The sequence below is a fragment of the Oncorhynchus clarkii genome, chromosome 9 (assembly GCF_045791955.1).
Source record: "Oncorhynchus clarkii lewisi isolate Uvic-CL-2024 chromosome 9, UVic_Ocla_1.0, whole genome shotgun sequence".
Lineage (NCBI taxonomy): Eukaryota > Metazoa > Chordata > Actinopteri > Salmoniformes > Salmonidae > Oncorhynchus > Oncorhynchus clarkii.
In genome coordinates this window covers 74,294,359-74,309,112 of record NC_092155.1, presented here as the reverse complement: position 1 = coordinate 74,309,112, position 14,754 = coordinate 74,294,359, and the positions used below count along the sequence as shown (strand labels likewise).

The 14,754-nt window shown below is 44.7% G+C and overlaps 1 protein-coding gene across 3 annotated transcripts in view; it reads right to left on the bottom strand.

Moving 5' to 3' along the window:
- The window catches only part of LOC139417410 (AMP deaminase 2-like), a 65,989-nt gene that overhangs the window by 36,556 nt on the left and 14,679 nt on the right, over positions 1-14,754 (bottom strand). For 2 of the 3 annotated variants that reach the window (XR_011635181.1, XM_071166685.1), the window contains exons 2-8: positions 7,926-8,050; positions 7,662-7,792; positions 6,966-7,034; positions 6,363-6,474; positions 5,965-6,151; positions 837-984; positions 135-224 (exon numbers count right to left, since the gene is read on the bottom strand). Coding sequence is in view for 2 of the 3 variants with exons in the window: in XM_071166685.1 (XP_071022786.1) it covers positions 135-224; positions 837-984; positions 5,965-6,151; positions 6,363-6,474; positions 6,966-7,034; positions 7,662-7,792; positions 7,926-8,050 (862 nt within the window). In the remaining variant the exon portion in view is untranslated. Of the gene's footprint in view, positions 1-134; positions 225-836; positions 985-5,964; positions 6,152-6,362; positions 6,475-6,965; positions 7,035-7,518; positions 7,630-7,661; positions 7,793-7,925; positions 8,051-14,754 lie in introns of those variants that run through there. The other variant, XM_071166684.1, reaches the window with a different exon arrangement.

The window sequence follows — 14,754 nt, the reverse complement described above, 5'->3', positions numbered from 1 at the left end:
ATACATTAACAATACTTTACAATGACACATTAAAGACAAAAAAAACGAACAAAGAATAAAAGTGTACAAGAGAACAAAACACAGTACAGAAGTAAATCAATAAAAGACAGAGTCTGTCTGTGTACAGTACTCACACAGGTCCGTTGATGATGAGAGCCATCATGACGTTCATGTCATTGATGTAGTCCTGTAGGTCTGGATAAGGAAGCTCCAACTCTGTGCTCCTGACATCACAGTGCATATTTTAAAAGGGACATTATAAGATGATCTACTGTACATGCCAGGGGTCAATTCCAAGAATTCAATTCCCAAATCATTATTATTTCCAACAATTTGACAAATTCCACTTCGAATTCAGTTCCCGCAGGCTTTCCGGCTGATCATGTCACTGTTCAGATAGCCTAGCTATACTGGAAATAAAGGAATACAGGTTGAAATGATTACTACAGTCAATTTTGTATGCTATGTGCATTAAATCCATTAACTGGGAAATACCATATATTCCAATGAAATTACATTCCAAAGATTAAAATGTGTTGACAATTTCAAGTAAATTCAAATTCAAAAAGTTAAAACAGTCTAATTCCAATTAAAATCCTATTCCATAACTTTAAAAAATAAACATTTATTTCAATGTTAATTCTCCGATACATATGTGAATTCAATAATCGAATTAGAATTTCCTAAATAAAAATCGGTCCTTGCTACATGCTGATGACAAGTCTTATAACGTATCACAGCAGAATATAAATATTTACGCCTGCAGGTTTTAAGTGAAGTGTTACCAAAGCAATGCAAGTGGGAGAAAGATTTAATGGAAGAAACCAATGTCTCACTTCTCCATTGTGTCCTTATTAGTGTAGATGTGGACGACACCGTTTACCATCTTGCAGCCATAGCCTATATCAGGAGGCATACAGGCAGGTTCCTGGTTCTCGTAAGGGTGAGTGGTGGAGACGGGAGGATGGACCGTCTGGTCTAAATCTAGAATACAATAGAGTACAATAGAATAGAATCAAAAAGAATAGAATTCAATAGAAAATAATCAAATAGAATAGACTACAATAGAATAGAATTTAAATAGAATAGAGTACAATAGAATAGAATCAAATAGAATATAGTACAATATAATAGAATCAAAAAGAATAGAGTGCAATAGAATAGAATCAAATAGAATAGAATTGAATAGAATCAAATAGAACAGAGTACAATAGAATAGAATCAAAAATAATATAGTACAATAGAATAGAAGAAAATAGAATATAGTACAATATAATATAATCAAACAGAATATAATTAAAAATAAAATAATCAAATAGAATAGAGTAGAGTAGAATATAATCAAATAGAATGTAGTACAATATAATAGAATCAAAAAGAATAGAGTACAATAGAATATAATCAAATAGAATATAATTAAAAATAATAGAATCAAGTAAAATAGAGTAGAGTAGAAAGAATATACTGAACAAAAATATACAGTTGAAGTCAGAAGTTGACATACATCTTAGCCAAATATATTTAAACTCAGTTTTTCACAATTATGGCATTTGATCCTAGTAAAAAGTCCCTGTTTTAGGTCAGTTAGGATCATCACTTTATTTTAAGAATGTGAAATGTCAGAATAATAGAAGAGAGAATAATTTATTTCAGCTTTTATTTCTTTCATCACATTCCCAGTGGGTCAGAAGTTTACATACACTCAATTAGTATTCGGTAGCATTACCTTTAGATTGTTTAACTTTGGTCAAACGTTTCGGGTAGCCATCCACAAGCTTCCCACAATAAGTTTGGCCCATTCCTCCTGACAGAGCTGGTTTAACTGAGTCAGGTTTGTAGGCCTCCTTGCTCACACATGCTTTTTCAGTTTTGCCCACAACTTTTCTATAGGATTGAGGTCAGGGCTTTGTGATGGCCACTCCAATACCTTGACTTTCTTGTCCGTAAGCCATTTTGCCACAACTTTGGAAGTATGCTTGGGGTCATTGTTCATTTGGAAGACCCATTTGCGACCAAGCTTTAACTTCTTGACATGTCTTGAGATGTTGCCTCAACATAGCCACAACATTTTCTTTCCTCATGATGCCATCTCCAGTGCCTTGCGAAAGTATTCGGCCCCCTTGAACTTTGCGACCTTTTGCCACATTTCAGGCTTCAAACATAAAGATATAAAACTGTATTTTTTTGTGAAGAATCAACAACAAGTGGGACACAATCATGAAATGGAACGACATTTATTGGATATTTCAAAAATGTTTAACAAATCAAAAACTGAAAAATTGGGCGTGCAAAATTATTCAGCCCCCTTAAGTTAATACTTTGTAGCGCCACCTTTTGCTGCGATTACAGCTGTAAGTCGCTTGGGGTATGTCTCTATCAGTTTTGCACATCGAGAGACTGACATTTTTTCGCATTCCTCCTTGCAAAACAGCTCGAGCTCAGTGAGGTTGGATGGAGAGCATTTGTGAACAGCAGTTTTCAGTTCTTTCCACAGATTCTCGATTGGATTCAGGTCTGGACTTCGACTTGGCCATTCTAACACCTGGATATGTTTATTTTTGAACCATTCCATTGTAGATTTTGCTTTATGTTTTGGATCATTGTCTTGTTGGAAGACAAATCTCCGTCCCAGTCTCAGGTCTTTTGCAGACTCCATCAGGTTTTCTTCCAGAATGGTCCTGTATTTGGTTCCATCCATCTTCCCATCAATTTTAACCATCTTCCCTGTCCCTGCTGAAGAAAAGCAGGCCCAAACCATGATGCTGCCACCACCATGTTTGACAGTGGGGATGGTGTGTTCAGGGTGATGAGCTGTGTTGCTTTTACGCCAAACATAACGTTTTGCATTGTTGCCAAAAAGTTCAATTTTGGTTTCATCTGACCAGAGCACCTTCTTCCACATGTTTGGTGTGTCTCCCAGGTGGCTTGTGGCAAACTTTAAACAACACTTTTTATGGATATCTTTAAGAAATGGCTTTCTTCTTGCCACTCCTCCATAAAGGCCAGATTTGTGCAATATACGACTGATTGTTGTCCTATGGACAGAGTCTCCCACCTCAGCTGTAGATCTCTGCAGTTCATCCAGAGTGATCATGGGCCTCTTGGCTGCATCTCTGATCAGTCTTCTCCTTGTATGAGCTAAAAGTTTAGAGGGACGGCCAGGTCTTGGTAGATTTGCAGTGGTCTGATACTCCTTCCATTTCAATATTATCGCTTGCACAGTGCTCCTTGGGATGTTTAAAGCTTGGGAAATCTTTTTGTATCCAAATCCGGCTTTAAACTTCTTCACAACAGTATCTCGGACCTGCCTGGTGTGTTCCTTGTTCTTCATGATGCTCTCTGCGCTTTTAACGGACCTCTGAGACTATCACAGTGCAGGTGCATTTATACGGAGACTTGATTACACACAGGTGGATTGTATTTATCATCATTAGTCATTTAGGTCAACATTGGATCATTCAGAGATCCTCACTGAACTTATGGAGAGAGTTTGCTGCACTGAAAGTAAAGGGGCTGAATAATTTTGCACGCCCAATTTTTCAGTTTTTGATTTGTTAAAAAAGTTTGAAATATCCAATAAATGTCGTTCCACTTCATGATTGTGTCCCACTTGTTGTTGATTCTTCACAAAAAAATACAGTTTTATATCTTTATGTTTGAAGCCTGAAATGTGGCAAAAGGTCGCAAAGTTCAAGGGGGCCGAATACTTTCGCAAGGCACTGTATTTTGTGAAGTGCACCAGTCCCTCCTGCAGCAAAACATGATGCTGCCACCCCCATGCTTGACAGTTGGGATGTTGTCCTTCGGCTTGCAAGCCTCCCCCTTTTTCCTCCAAACATAACGATGGTCATTATGGCCAAACAGTTCTATTTTTGTTTCATCAGACCAGAGGACATGTCTCCTAAAAGTACGATCTCTGTCCCCATGTGCAGTTGCAAACCATAGTCTGTTTTTTTAGGGAGGTTTTGGTGCAGTGCCTTCTTCCTTGCTGAGCGGCCTTTCAGGTTATGTCGATATAGGACTCGTTTTACTGTGGATATAAATACTTTTGTACCTGTGTCCTCCAGCATCTTCACAAGGTCTTTTGCTGTTGTTCTGGGATTGATTTGCACTTTTCGCAACAGTACGTTCATCTCTAGGTGACAGAATGCGTCTCCTTCCTGAGCGGGATGATGGCTGCGTGGTCCTATGGTGTTTATACTTGCATACTATTGTTTGTACAGGTGAACGTGGTACCTTCAGGCGTCTGGAAATTGCTCCCAAGGATGAACCAGACTTGTGGAAGTCTACAAAAAAAATTCTGAGGTCTTGGCTGATTTCTTTCGATTTTCCCGTGATGTCAAGCAAAGAGGAAGTGAGTTTGAAGGTAGGCCTTGAAATACATCCACAGGTACACCTCCAATTGACTCAAATAATGTCAATTAGCCTATCAGAAGCTTCCAAAGCCATGATATCATTTTCTGGAATTTTCCAAGCTGTTTAAAGGCACAGTCAACTTAGTGTATGTAAACTTCTGACCCACTGGAATTGTGATACAGTGAATTATAAGTGAAATAATCTGCCTGTAAACAATTGTTGGAAAAATGACTTGTGTCCTGCACAAAGTAGATGTCCTAATCAACTTGCAACATTTTTGAGTGGTTGAAAAACTAGTTTTAATGAATCCAACCTAAATGTATGTAAACTTTCGATTTCAACTGTAAAATGCAACATGCAACAATTTCAAAGATTTTACTGAGTTACAGTTCATAGAAGGAAATCAATTTAAATAAGTTAATTAGGACCTAATCTATGGATTTCACCTGACTGGGCATGGGTACAGCCATGTGTGGGCATAGGCTCCCCCAATTGAGAAGCAGGTCCACCCACTGGTGAGCCAGGATCAGCCAATTAGAATTTGTTTCCCCCCACAAAAGGGCTTTATTACAGACAGAAATACTCCTCAGCAATACTCCCCATTCCCCCGCCTCAGATGATCCCACAGGTGAAGAAGCCGGATGTGGAGGTCCTGGGCTGGCATGTACTGCCAAATTCTCTAAAATGACGTTGGAGGCGGCTTATGGTAGAGAAATTAACATAAAATTCTCTGGCAAAAGCTCTGTTGGACATTCCTGCAGTCAGCATGCCAATTGCACGCTCCCTCAAAATTTGAGACACCTGTGGCATTGTGTTGTATGACAAAACTGTACATTTTAGAGTGGCCTTTTAATGGCCCCAGCACAAGGTGCACCTGTGCAATGATCATGTTGTTTAATCATCTTCTTGATATGCCACACCTGTCAGGTGAATTTATTATCTTGGCAAAGGTGAAACGCTCACTAACAGGGATGTAAACAAATTTGTGCACAACATTTTAGAGAAATCTGTTTTTTTTGTGCGTATGGAACATTTCGGGGATCTTTTATTTCAGCTCATGAAATACATGTTGCGTATATATATTTTTGTTCAGTATATAATAGAATTAAAGTTATTAGTCTGTCAGACACAGAATTTCTTCTTCTTCTTGCTGTGGTTCTAATCCCTGCAGACGGGTTGGAATGTCATCGCCATGCCGATGTCCACACTGCATGTCAATGGGGATAATTCTCCCACTGGTCTGTACACTGTGTGACAGTCTGTGCTGCTAGGTGGTAATTACTTTGATTGATGATTATGAAACTGCTAGTCCTGAAGAGGCAAAATCATTGGCTAAGAGCCATTTGAAGTTGTGCTAACAGCAGATTCACCTTTGATAGTGTGTAGTTTCAAATGTTGAATTTCAATGATGAAAAATCTCTGCGCTAGGTGTTGTGAGCGTGCCTGTGTGCCTGTCTGTCTGCCTGTGTTACTCTGCATGCCTGTCTACCTGTCTGTCTTGCTACCTGTGTTTCTCTGTGTGTCTGTCTGCCTGTCTGTCTGTGTTTCTCTGTGTGTCTGTCCGCCTGTCTGTCTGTCTGTCTGTGTTTCTCTGTCTGTCTTCTCTACCTGCAGTAACAGAGGTCTCCGGGATCTCCTCGTATATGCCCATATCTAGAGGTCTGTCACTGAGCTCCTCTAGGTAGCTGGCTGTTGTCCGACAGAAGCTCTGCATGGACAGGCCGATGTACTTCTCCCTGATGAACAAGGCCTTCACTACACACTTAGCAGCATCCAGCAGGTCTGTGAAGGGAACCTGGAGAGAGGGGGCGGGGAGAGAGGGAACAGGTTAGCAATTGGACCTTATAATACTTTATTTTACATTGTAATCATCTTTTTCCTTTTCAACCCACACCCATGAGCTGCCACTGGAACAGTTTTTAGAGGTTAGCTAAGTGACTTGCTCAAAGGCCCTAAAGCAGGATATGGTATGGAGGGTTTTTTGGGGGGATATTTCTGTGACCTACCCCACATTTCTCCTCTCCAGAGATGGCGACCCGCTGGTACTCCTTCTCTCCTTCCCGTTCTTTCTCCTTGGGGTACAGGTCCATGAATGCCTGGCTCTGCTCCTTCAGGTATCTAACACAAGATGATAGGCCAGGTGTATTCAAGTGTTACTCCACGAGGTCTGGAGACCACTGCATTTCTATTCTACCTGATAATTAATTGCGCCCACCTGGTGTCCCAGGTCTAAATCATCCCCTGATTAGAGGGCTAGAATAAAAAAATAAAATGTGGACTGTCTCCGAGGACCAGAGTTGAATATGAGGGTGATAGGGGAAGAGAAACGGTTCATAGACAAGACTGTGTTAGCCAGCTGAGCTAAAGCCTAGACTGCTAAACTGTATGAGAGATAAACTATATGTGACCGACCAGGGTACTCTGCATGCCACAAGACTCTGTTAGCCTGCTGAGCTAAAGCCAATGCATTGGCTAGCAGAGATAATGCGAGTGCCCTTACTGTACTCACTCTAGGTCAGTAGCTAGCGGAGCTAACGCGAGTGTCCTTACTGTACTCACTCTAGGTCAGTAGCTAAAGGAGCTAATGTGAGTATCCTTACTGTACTCACTCTAGGTCAGTAGCGCTGTCAGTCTTCATTAACTCCTGTTTGGCTCGCAGAAGGATATTTGGCTCAAACCTGTAGAAGACATAATGAAAAGCTTTTTTAGAGACTTCAACATGATCCCATTGGGATCCACGATGACTTGTTGCTGACTACTAATTCTCTCTCTCCTTTCTCTCTCTCTTCTCTCCCTCTCCCTCCCCCGCCCTTCCTCTCTGTCTCCCTCCCTCCCTCCCTCTCCCGCCCTTCCTCTCTGTCTCCCTCCCTCCCTCCCTCTCCCTCCCCCGCCCTTCCTCTCTGTCTCCCTCCCTCCCTCCCTCTCCCTCCCTCCCCCGCCCTTCCTCTCTGTCTCCCTCCCTCCCTCTCCCTCCCTCCCCCGCCCTTCCTCTCTGTCTCCCTCCCTCCCCCGCCCTTCCTCTCTGTCTCCCTCCCTCCCTCCCTTCCTCTCTGTCTCCCTCCCTGTCTCCCTCCCTGTCTCCCTCCCTCCCTCCCCAACCTTCCTCTCTGTCTCCCTCCCTCCCCCACCCTTCCTCTCTGTCTCCCTCCCTCCCTCTCTTACTTGACATCCTGGCTGATCTGTCTCTCTAGTCGTTGTCGTCTCTCCTCCAGCTGTTATATGGGACTGTCCTCAGGGAACTCATAAGGGGTGCTGAGCATATCACACTCTGCTAAACTGTCTCCCTCCCTCCCTCCCTCTCTTACTTGACATCCTGGCTGATCTGTCTCTCTAGTCGTTGTCGTCTCTCCTCCAGCTGTTCTATGGGACTGTCCTCAGGGAACTCATAAGGGGCGCTGAGCGTATCACGCTCTGCTAAACTGCGAGAGAACAGCTCCTACATGGAGAACAGAGAGAGTAGATTGTTTAGAGCTTGTTTGGAAATAAGTTAAATTTTTGTTATTAACGATTTTGTGGCTGGAATTGTATTGTTAAATGATCACAAATTCAATTTTTTCTATCTCACTTACCTCAGCAATTTCCTTGTACTTGCCGTCCATGGAGGTGCGTAGGTCAATTGTCTGTTTCAGCACCACGGGGATCCCTGGCAAAGAATGCTGGGAAGTCAGGAAGTGGCGGGCACCACGGCGGTCAACTAGAGAGAGAGAGAGAGAGGAGGGAGAAAGTGGGAGAGGGAGGGAGGGAGTGAGAGAGAGAGAGAGAGAGAGAGAGAGAGGAAGGAGAGACAGGAAGGAGAGAGAGATGGAAGAAAGGAAGGAAGGAAGGAAGGAAGGAAGGAAGGAAGGAAGGAAGGAAGGAAGGAAGGAAGGAAGGAAGGAAGGACAGAGAGAGAGAGAGAGTTAGAGAGTGATAAAGAGAGAGAGAGAGATAAAGAGAGAGAGAGAGAGTGATAAAGAGAGAGAGATAGAGAGTGATAAAGAGAGAGAGAGATAGAGAGTGATAAAGAGAGAGAGGAAGGAGATAGAGCGAGAGAGATTGTGATGCCGATCTGCACCGTGCCAAATCAGATGTTTCCAAGATCAGGTTTCTTTCCCCTTTTTTTACTAAGCTACTACTCCACAGTTCATAAACCTGGAAGGCACAGAAGCCACATACGCTTGTTACTCTCAGCCTGACGACGGTCAGGACAATATACAGAGCAGAGCCAAAACAGTAACCCAGCCCCAGTGCTGGAGGTCTGAACTCAGCCGCTGTTTCTGCCTCCAGACACAATGGACCATTCAGGTGGAGCCTGAATCCCATCAACAATACACTGGCCATGTTGCCAGCACAGGATTCAATGTCTCCATGTTAATTAAGCAAATGCAGTCGCAAGAAAAACAATAACATTCTAACTACAGTTACAAGACCTGGGCCAAGGGGCTCATTGAACAGTACAAGCTAGGATGGAAAGATATCTGATGTAGGAACATGTGAATTCAACGGTTGAAAACAGTTCAGACATCCAGACAGCCAGACAGACAGCCCAACAGACAGCCATACAGCCCACCAGAGAGACAGAGAGCCGGACAGCCAGCCAGCCAGCCAGCCAGCCAGCCAGACAGACAGACAGACAGACAGACAGTCAGACAGCCAGCCAGACAGCCAGATAGACAGCCCTGACAGACAGCCCGACAGACAGACAGCCAGACAGACAGCCAGACAGACAGCCCGACAGACAGATGGATATGGTATTTATAATGACAGCCTACCGGGGAACAGTGGGTTAACAGCCTTGTTCAGGGGCAGAATGACAGATACCGTGGGACTCGAGATCTATGCCAAGGTGCGTTGAAACTGTTCTGGCTCGTGATGACCCCCAACACCCTATTAAGACACTTTATGTTGGTGTTTCCTTTATTTTGACAGTTACCTCTGCGTGTGTGTGGAGGGCAGTATGCTTCCAGTGGCAATAATAGCAGCGCTAAGACTTGTGGGCCTGTATGTATCGGATCCCCTAAGGGCTGCTATATTTAGATAATCTAACGATTACGTAACTCCCCATCCACACAATACACACCAATGAGAAACTCGTCCTCAGCAGGCACCTTTCACACGGTGCTACATTTTGTACTTGGCTCTACAGGGTAGCATCCATTATGGCTCTACAGGGTAGCATCCATTATGGCTCTACAGGGAAGCATCCATTATGGCTCTACAGGGTAGCATCCATTATGGCTCTACAGGGACACAGTTGGAAGAGATACATGGTATCATGACAATAATCGTAACGGATCATAGATTCTGATTGTACTGTATGGAACCTCAGGTAACCAAATCTCAGATTTACCAATAGCTTAGATTTGACCCGGAAACACAACAATGCCCCCTGCTAAATCATTGACTAGGACAATCAGTCAATCATGTCTCCAGTTAATACAAAACATTGGTGCCCAGAAACATATCTTGAGTAGAGTGTGGAACATAACATTGGTGGCCAGAAACATATCTTGAGTAGAGTGTGGAACATAACATTGTTGGCCAGAAACATATCTTGAGTAGAGTGTGGAACATAACATTGTTGGCCAGAAACATATCTTGAGTAGAGTGTGGAACATAACATTGTTGGCCAGAAACATATCTTGAGTAGAGTGTGGAACATAACATTGGTGGCCAGAAACATATCTTGCATGTGTTCTGGCCAACTAGTCCATTTGGTAGATTAAAGTTCCACAGTCTGTCATGAGAGACTATGGGAAAATAGTACAGAACATTTCTATATTATATATGAACACATGGTCACTTCTCCATTATTTTGTTGGATTCAATTGTAGGTGAGGCTTGACAAGGAGGTGTTATGGTATTCCTTTGCTAATTGACTTCCCATCCAATGCATAAGAACAATACATAAAATTGTAACATAGTCGGTCCTAACCCTAACCTTCATTGGGCTCTTTTCCTCCGAACCAGGGATGTTCTCTAGTTCAAGCCAAACGCTCACATTTGAAAAGCACACCTGAGAACTGACCTGACCTCTCTCTTCTATCTCACCCGAAGTTCGTGTTAAGGTCGTCAACAGTCCTCAGGGAGGGATGACGATTAAATGAAAACCCTCTGATACTAAGAACTGATACTAAGGAGAGTAAAGGTCAAAAGGGAAGGGTCGTCGCTTCCTGTTGTTAGGTTCTTATTTTTTAGAGTAAATAACTCACGGACACTAGAGAACCTTTAACCAAGTTTAAATCTTCCCAAAGGTTCTGTACAGCTGTAATTCAGACAGCAAAATATTTCTCACCATCTTAGTTATATATATCCCACTTAAGACACTCCCCCTTCTCTCCAATCCTTGGTTCAACAGGAAAAGGGTACAGGATACCAAACCCTTATTGGGGGTATTATATTCCTACCGGAATATTACACAAGTCACTTTCTGGCGACAGGGTAGCAGAGGGTGAGGGAGAGAGGAGAGAGAGAGAGAGAGAGAGAGGGTGAGGGAGAGAGGAGAGAGGAGAGAGAGAGGTGAGGGAGAGAGAGAGAGAGAGAGAGAGAGAGAGAGAGAGGGCGAGGGAGAGAGGAGAGAGAGAGCGAGAGAGAGAGAGAGAGAGGGGGGGGTGAGGGTGAGGGAGAGAGGAGAGAGAGAGAGAGAGAGAGGGAGAGAAAGAGGAGAGAGGAGAGAGAGAGAGAGAGAGAGCGAGAGAGAGAGAGAGAGAGCGAGAGAGAGAGAGAGAGAGAGAGAGAGAGGGTGAGGGAGAGAGGAGAGATAGCTAAAGAGGAGAGAGATAGCTAGAGATAGTTAACCAGCAGGGAGAAGGTGTTTAATAGGGGAGGAGAGAAACAGATAGCTAGCGTTGTTTTGTTTGTATGGGATCAGGGTATCAAAGCATTGGCTAGACTGGTCCAAGATCTGTTTGTGGTGTCTTAACACATCCATAGGAGCTAGCTATAGAGCACAAACAGATCTGGGACCAGGCAAGGTGTTTAGAGGAGAGAGATCGCTATCTAGCTAGCATTGTTTTGTTTGTGTGGTATCAGGGTAGTGATGCGTGCCTCTCTCCTCTCTGCCTGTTATATCCTGCAGCTGCGTGTACTGATGAGACACTAAACTGTGCCCTGACTAAACATGTCAAACACCGTTTTTCTCTCCAGGCTCACACGAAGAGAGAGAGGGATGGTGGGAAGGAAAGAGAGAGTGAGCGAGATACACACTCAGACAAAACAATCACACACACACACATGTCCTCTTCATTCTCTGTCATGTCATACATACACAGAACTGGTCCTGTAGATCCATCCACTCTCCCTCTGTCTCTCTTTCTGTCCTGGTGTCTGTGTATCTGTCTGCCCCCCACCCCTGTTTCTGCCTGGTTTGGCCCAGGTGTCTAGCAGTCTCTGCTGCTCTTCCTTCCTAATTTAAATGCCTGTGACATCAAACTGGACCGTACCATGTGGTGTAGCGGGAGGGCGGGGGGGGGGGGGGAAAGGCTGGAGTCTCTGTTTCTCTCAAATCAACTCCCCTCCATCTCATCGTTTGCTTTCCCACATGTTTTCTTTTGCTCTGGGGAAGGTTGAGGTAGCCTGTGTTCATTTGTGTGTGTGTGTGTGTGTGTGTGTGTGTGTGTGTGTGTGTATGAGATGTGCTTGCAGAGAGCCAGAGGTCATCCAAGAGATGGTTGTTTAATAAAAAAAAGACCACACCCTCATCCTCTTTCTCCTCCTTCCCCTTTCCTCATACTGTATGAATGAAATTAAAATGGCCACCGTGTATTCATTTCCCCCTCCTGTCATTGGTGGAGCTCCTGTCGTCTGCAGTGCAGTGATGTGGTCTCCTGATGTAAATACTATGCCGGAAATAAGATAATGCAAAAGTAGACATTTTTCACATGTGCATTTTCACGACACAGAGACACAATGTGAGGTAAACAAACGATAACGTAGTACGATTTGCAGACCGTCATCATTATCTCTGGTAACACTTTACATGACACCCAGCGCCATAACACGTCATAACCACGCCATAAACCACGTCATAACTACGTCATAACCACGTCATAACCACATCATAACCACGCCATAACCACGCCATGACCACGTCATAACCACGTCATAACCACGCCATAACCACGTCATAACCATGCCATAACCACGTCATAACCACATCATAACCACGCCATAACCACGCCATAACCACGCCATAACCACGTCATAACCACGCCATAACCACGCCATAACCACGCCATAACCACGTCATAACCACGCCATAACCTGTCATAATATGTTGTGACAGCTAACATAACCACGCCATAACCACATCATAACCACGTCATAACCGCATCATAACCACGTCATAACCACGTCATAACCACGCCATAACCACGCCATAACCTGTCATAATATGTTGTGACAGCTAACATAACCACGCCATAACCACATCATAACCACATCATAACCACGCCATAACCACGCCATAACCACGTCATAACCACGCCATAACCACGCCATAACCACGCCATAACCACGCCATAACCATGTCATAACCACGTCATAACCACGCCATAACCACGTCGTTCCCGTAGCAACGATTAAAACATTCCCTAACCAGAAACCGTGGATTGATGGCAGCATTCGCGTGAAACTGAAAGCGCGAACCACTGCTTTTAATCAGGGCAAGGTGTCTGGTAACATGACCGAATACAAACAGTGCAGCTATTCCCTCCGCAAGGCTATCAAACAAGCTAAGCGTCAGTACAGAGACAAAGTAGAATCTCAATTCAACAGCTCAGACACAAGAGGCATGTGGCAGGGTCTAAAGTCAATCACGGACTACAGGAAGAAATCCAGCCCAGTCACGGACCAGGATGTCCTGCTCCCAGGCAGACTAAATCACTTTTTTGCCCGCTTTGAGGACAATACAGTGCCACTGACACGGCCTGCAACGAAAACATGCGGTCTCTCCTTCACTGCAGCCGAGGTGAGTAAGACATTTAAACGTGTTAACCCTCGCAAGGCTGCAGGCCCAGACGGCATCCCCAGCCGCGCCCTCAGAGCATGCGCATACCAGCTGGCCGGTGTGTTTACGGACATATTCAATCAATCCCTATACCAGTCTGCTGTTCCCACATGCTTCAAGAGGGCCACCATTGTTCCTGTTCCCAAGAAAGCTAAGGTAACTGAGCTAAACGACTACCGCCCCGTAGCACTCACTTCCGTCATCATGAAGTGCTTTGAGAGACTAGTCAAGGACCATATCACCTCCACCCTACCTGACACCCTAGACCCACTCCAATTTGCTTACCGCCCAAATATGTCCACAGACGATGCAATCTCAACCACACTGCACACCGTCCTAACCCATCTGGACAAGAGGAATACCTATGTGAGAATGCTGTTCATTGACTACAGCTCGGCATTCAACACCATAGTACCCTCCAAGCTCGTCATCAAGCTCGAGACCCTGGGTCTCGACCCCGCCCTGTGCAACTGGGTACTGGACTTCCTGACGGGCCGCCCCCAGGTGGTGAGGGTAGGCAACAACATCTCCTCCCCGCTGATCCTCAACACTGGGGCCCCACAAGGGTGCGTTCTGAGCCCTCTCCTGTACTCCCTGTTCACCCACGACTGCGTGGCCACGCACGCCTCCAACTCAATCATCAAGTTTGCGGACGACACAACAGTGGTAGGCTTGATTACCAACAACGACGAGACGGCCTACAGGGAGGAGGTGAGGGCCCTCGGAGTGTGGTGTCAGGAAAATAACCTCACACTCAACGTCAACAAAACTAAGGAGATGATTGTGGACTTCAGGAAACAGCAGAGGGAACACCCCCCTATCCACATCGATGGAACAGTAGTGGAGAGGGTAGCAAGTTTTAAGTTCCTCGGCATACACATCACAGACAAACTGAATTGGTCCACTCACACAGACAGCATTGTGAAGAAGGCGCAGCAGCGCCTCTTCAACCTCAGGAGGCTGAAGAAATTCGGCTTGTCACCAAAAGCACTCACAAACTTCTACAGATGCACAATCGAGAGCATCCTGGCGGGCTGTATCATAGCCTGGTACGGCAACTGCTCCGCCCTCAACCGTAAGGCTCTCCAGAGGGTAGTGAGGTCTGCACAACGCATCACCGGGGGCAAACTACCTGCCCTCCAGGACACCTACACCACCCGATGTCACAGGAAGGCCATAAAGATCATCAAGGACATCAACCACCCGAGCCACTGCCTGTTCACCCCGCTATCATCCAGAAGGCGAGGTCAGTACAGGTGCATCAATGCTGGGACCGAGAGACTGAAAAACAGCTTCTATCTCAAGGCCATCACTAACACTGAGTGGCTGCTGCCAACACACTGACACTGACTCAACTCCAGCCACTTTAATAATGGGAATTGATGGGAAATGATGTAAATATATCACTAGCC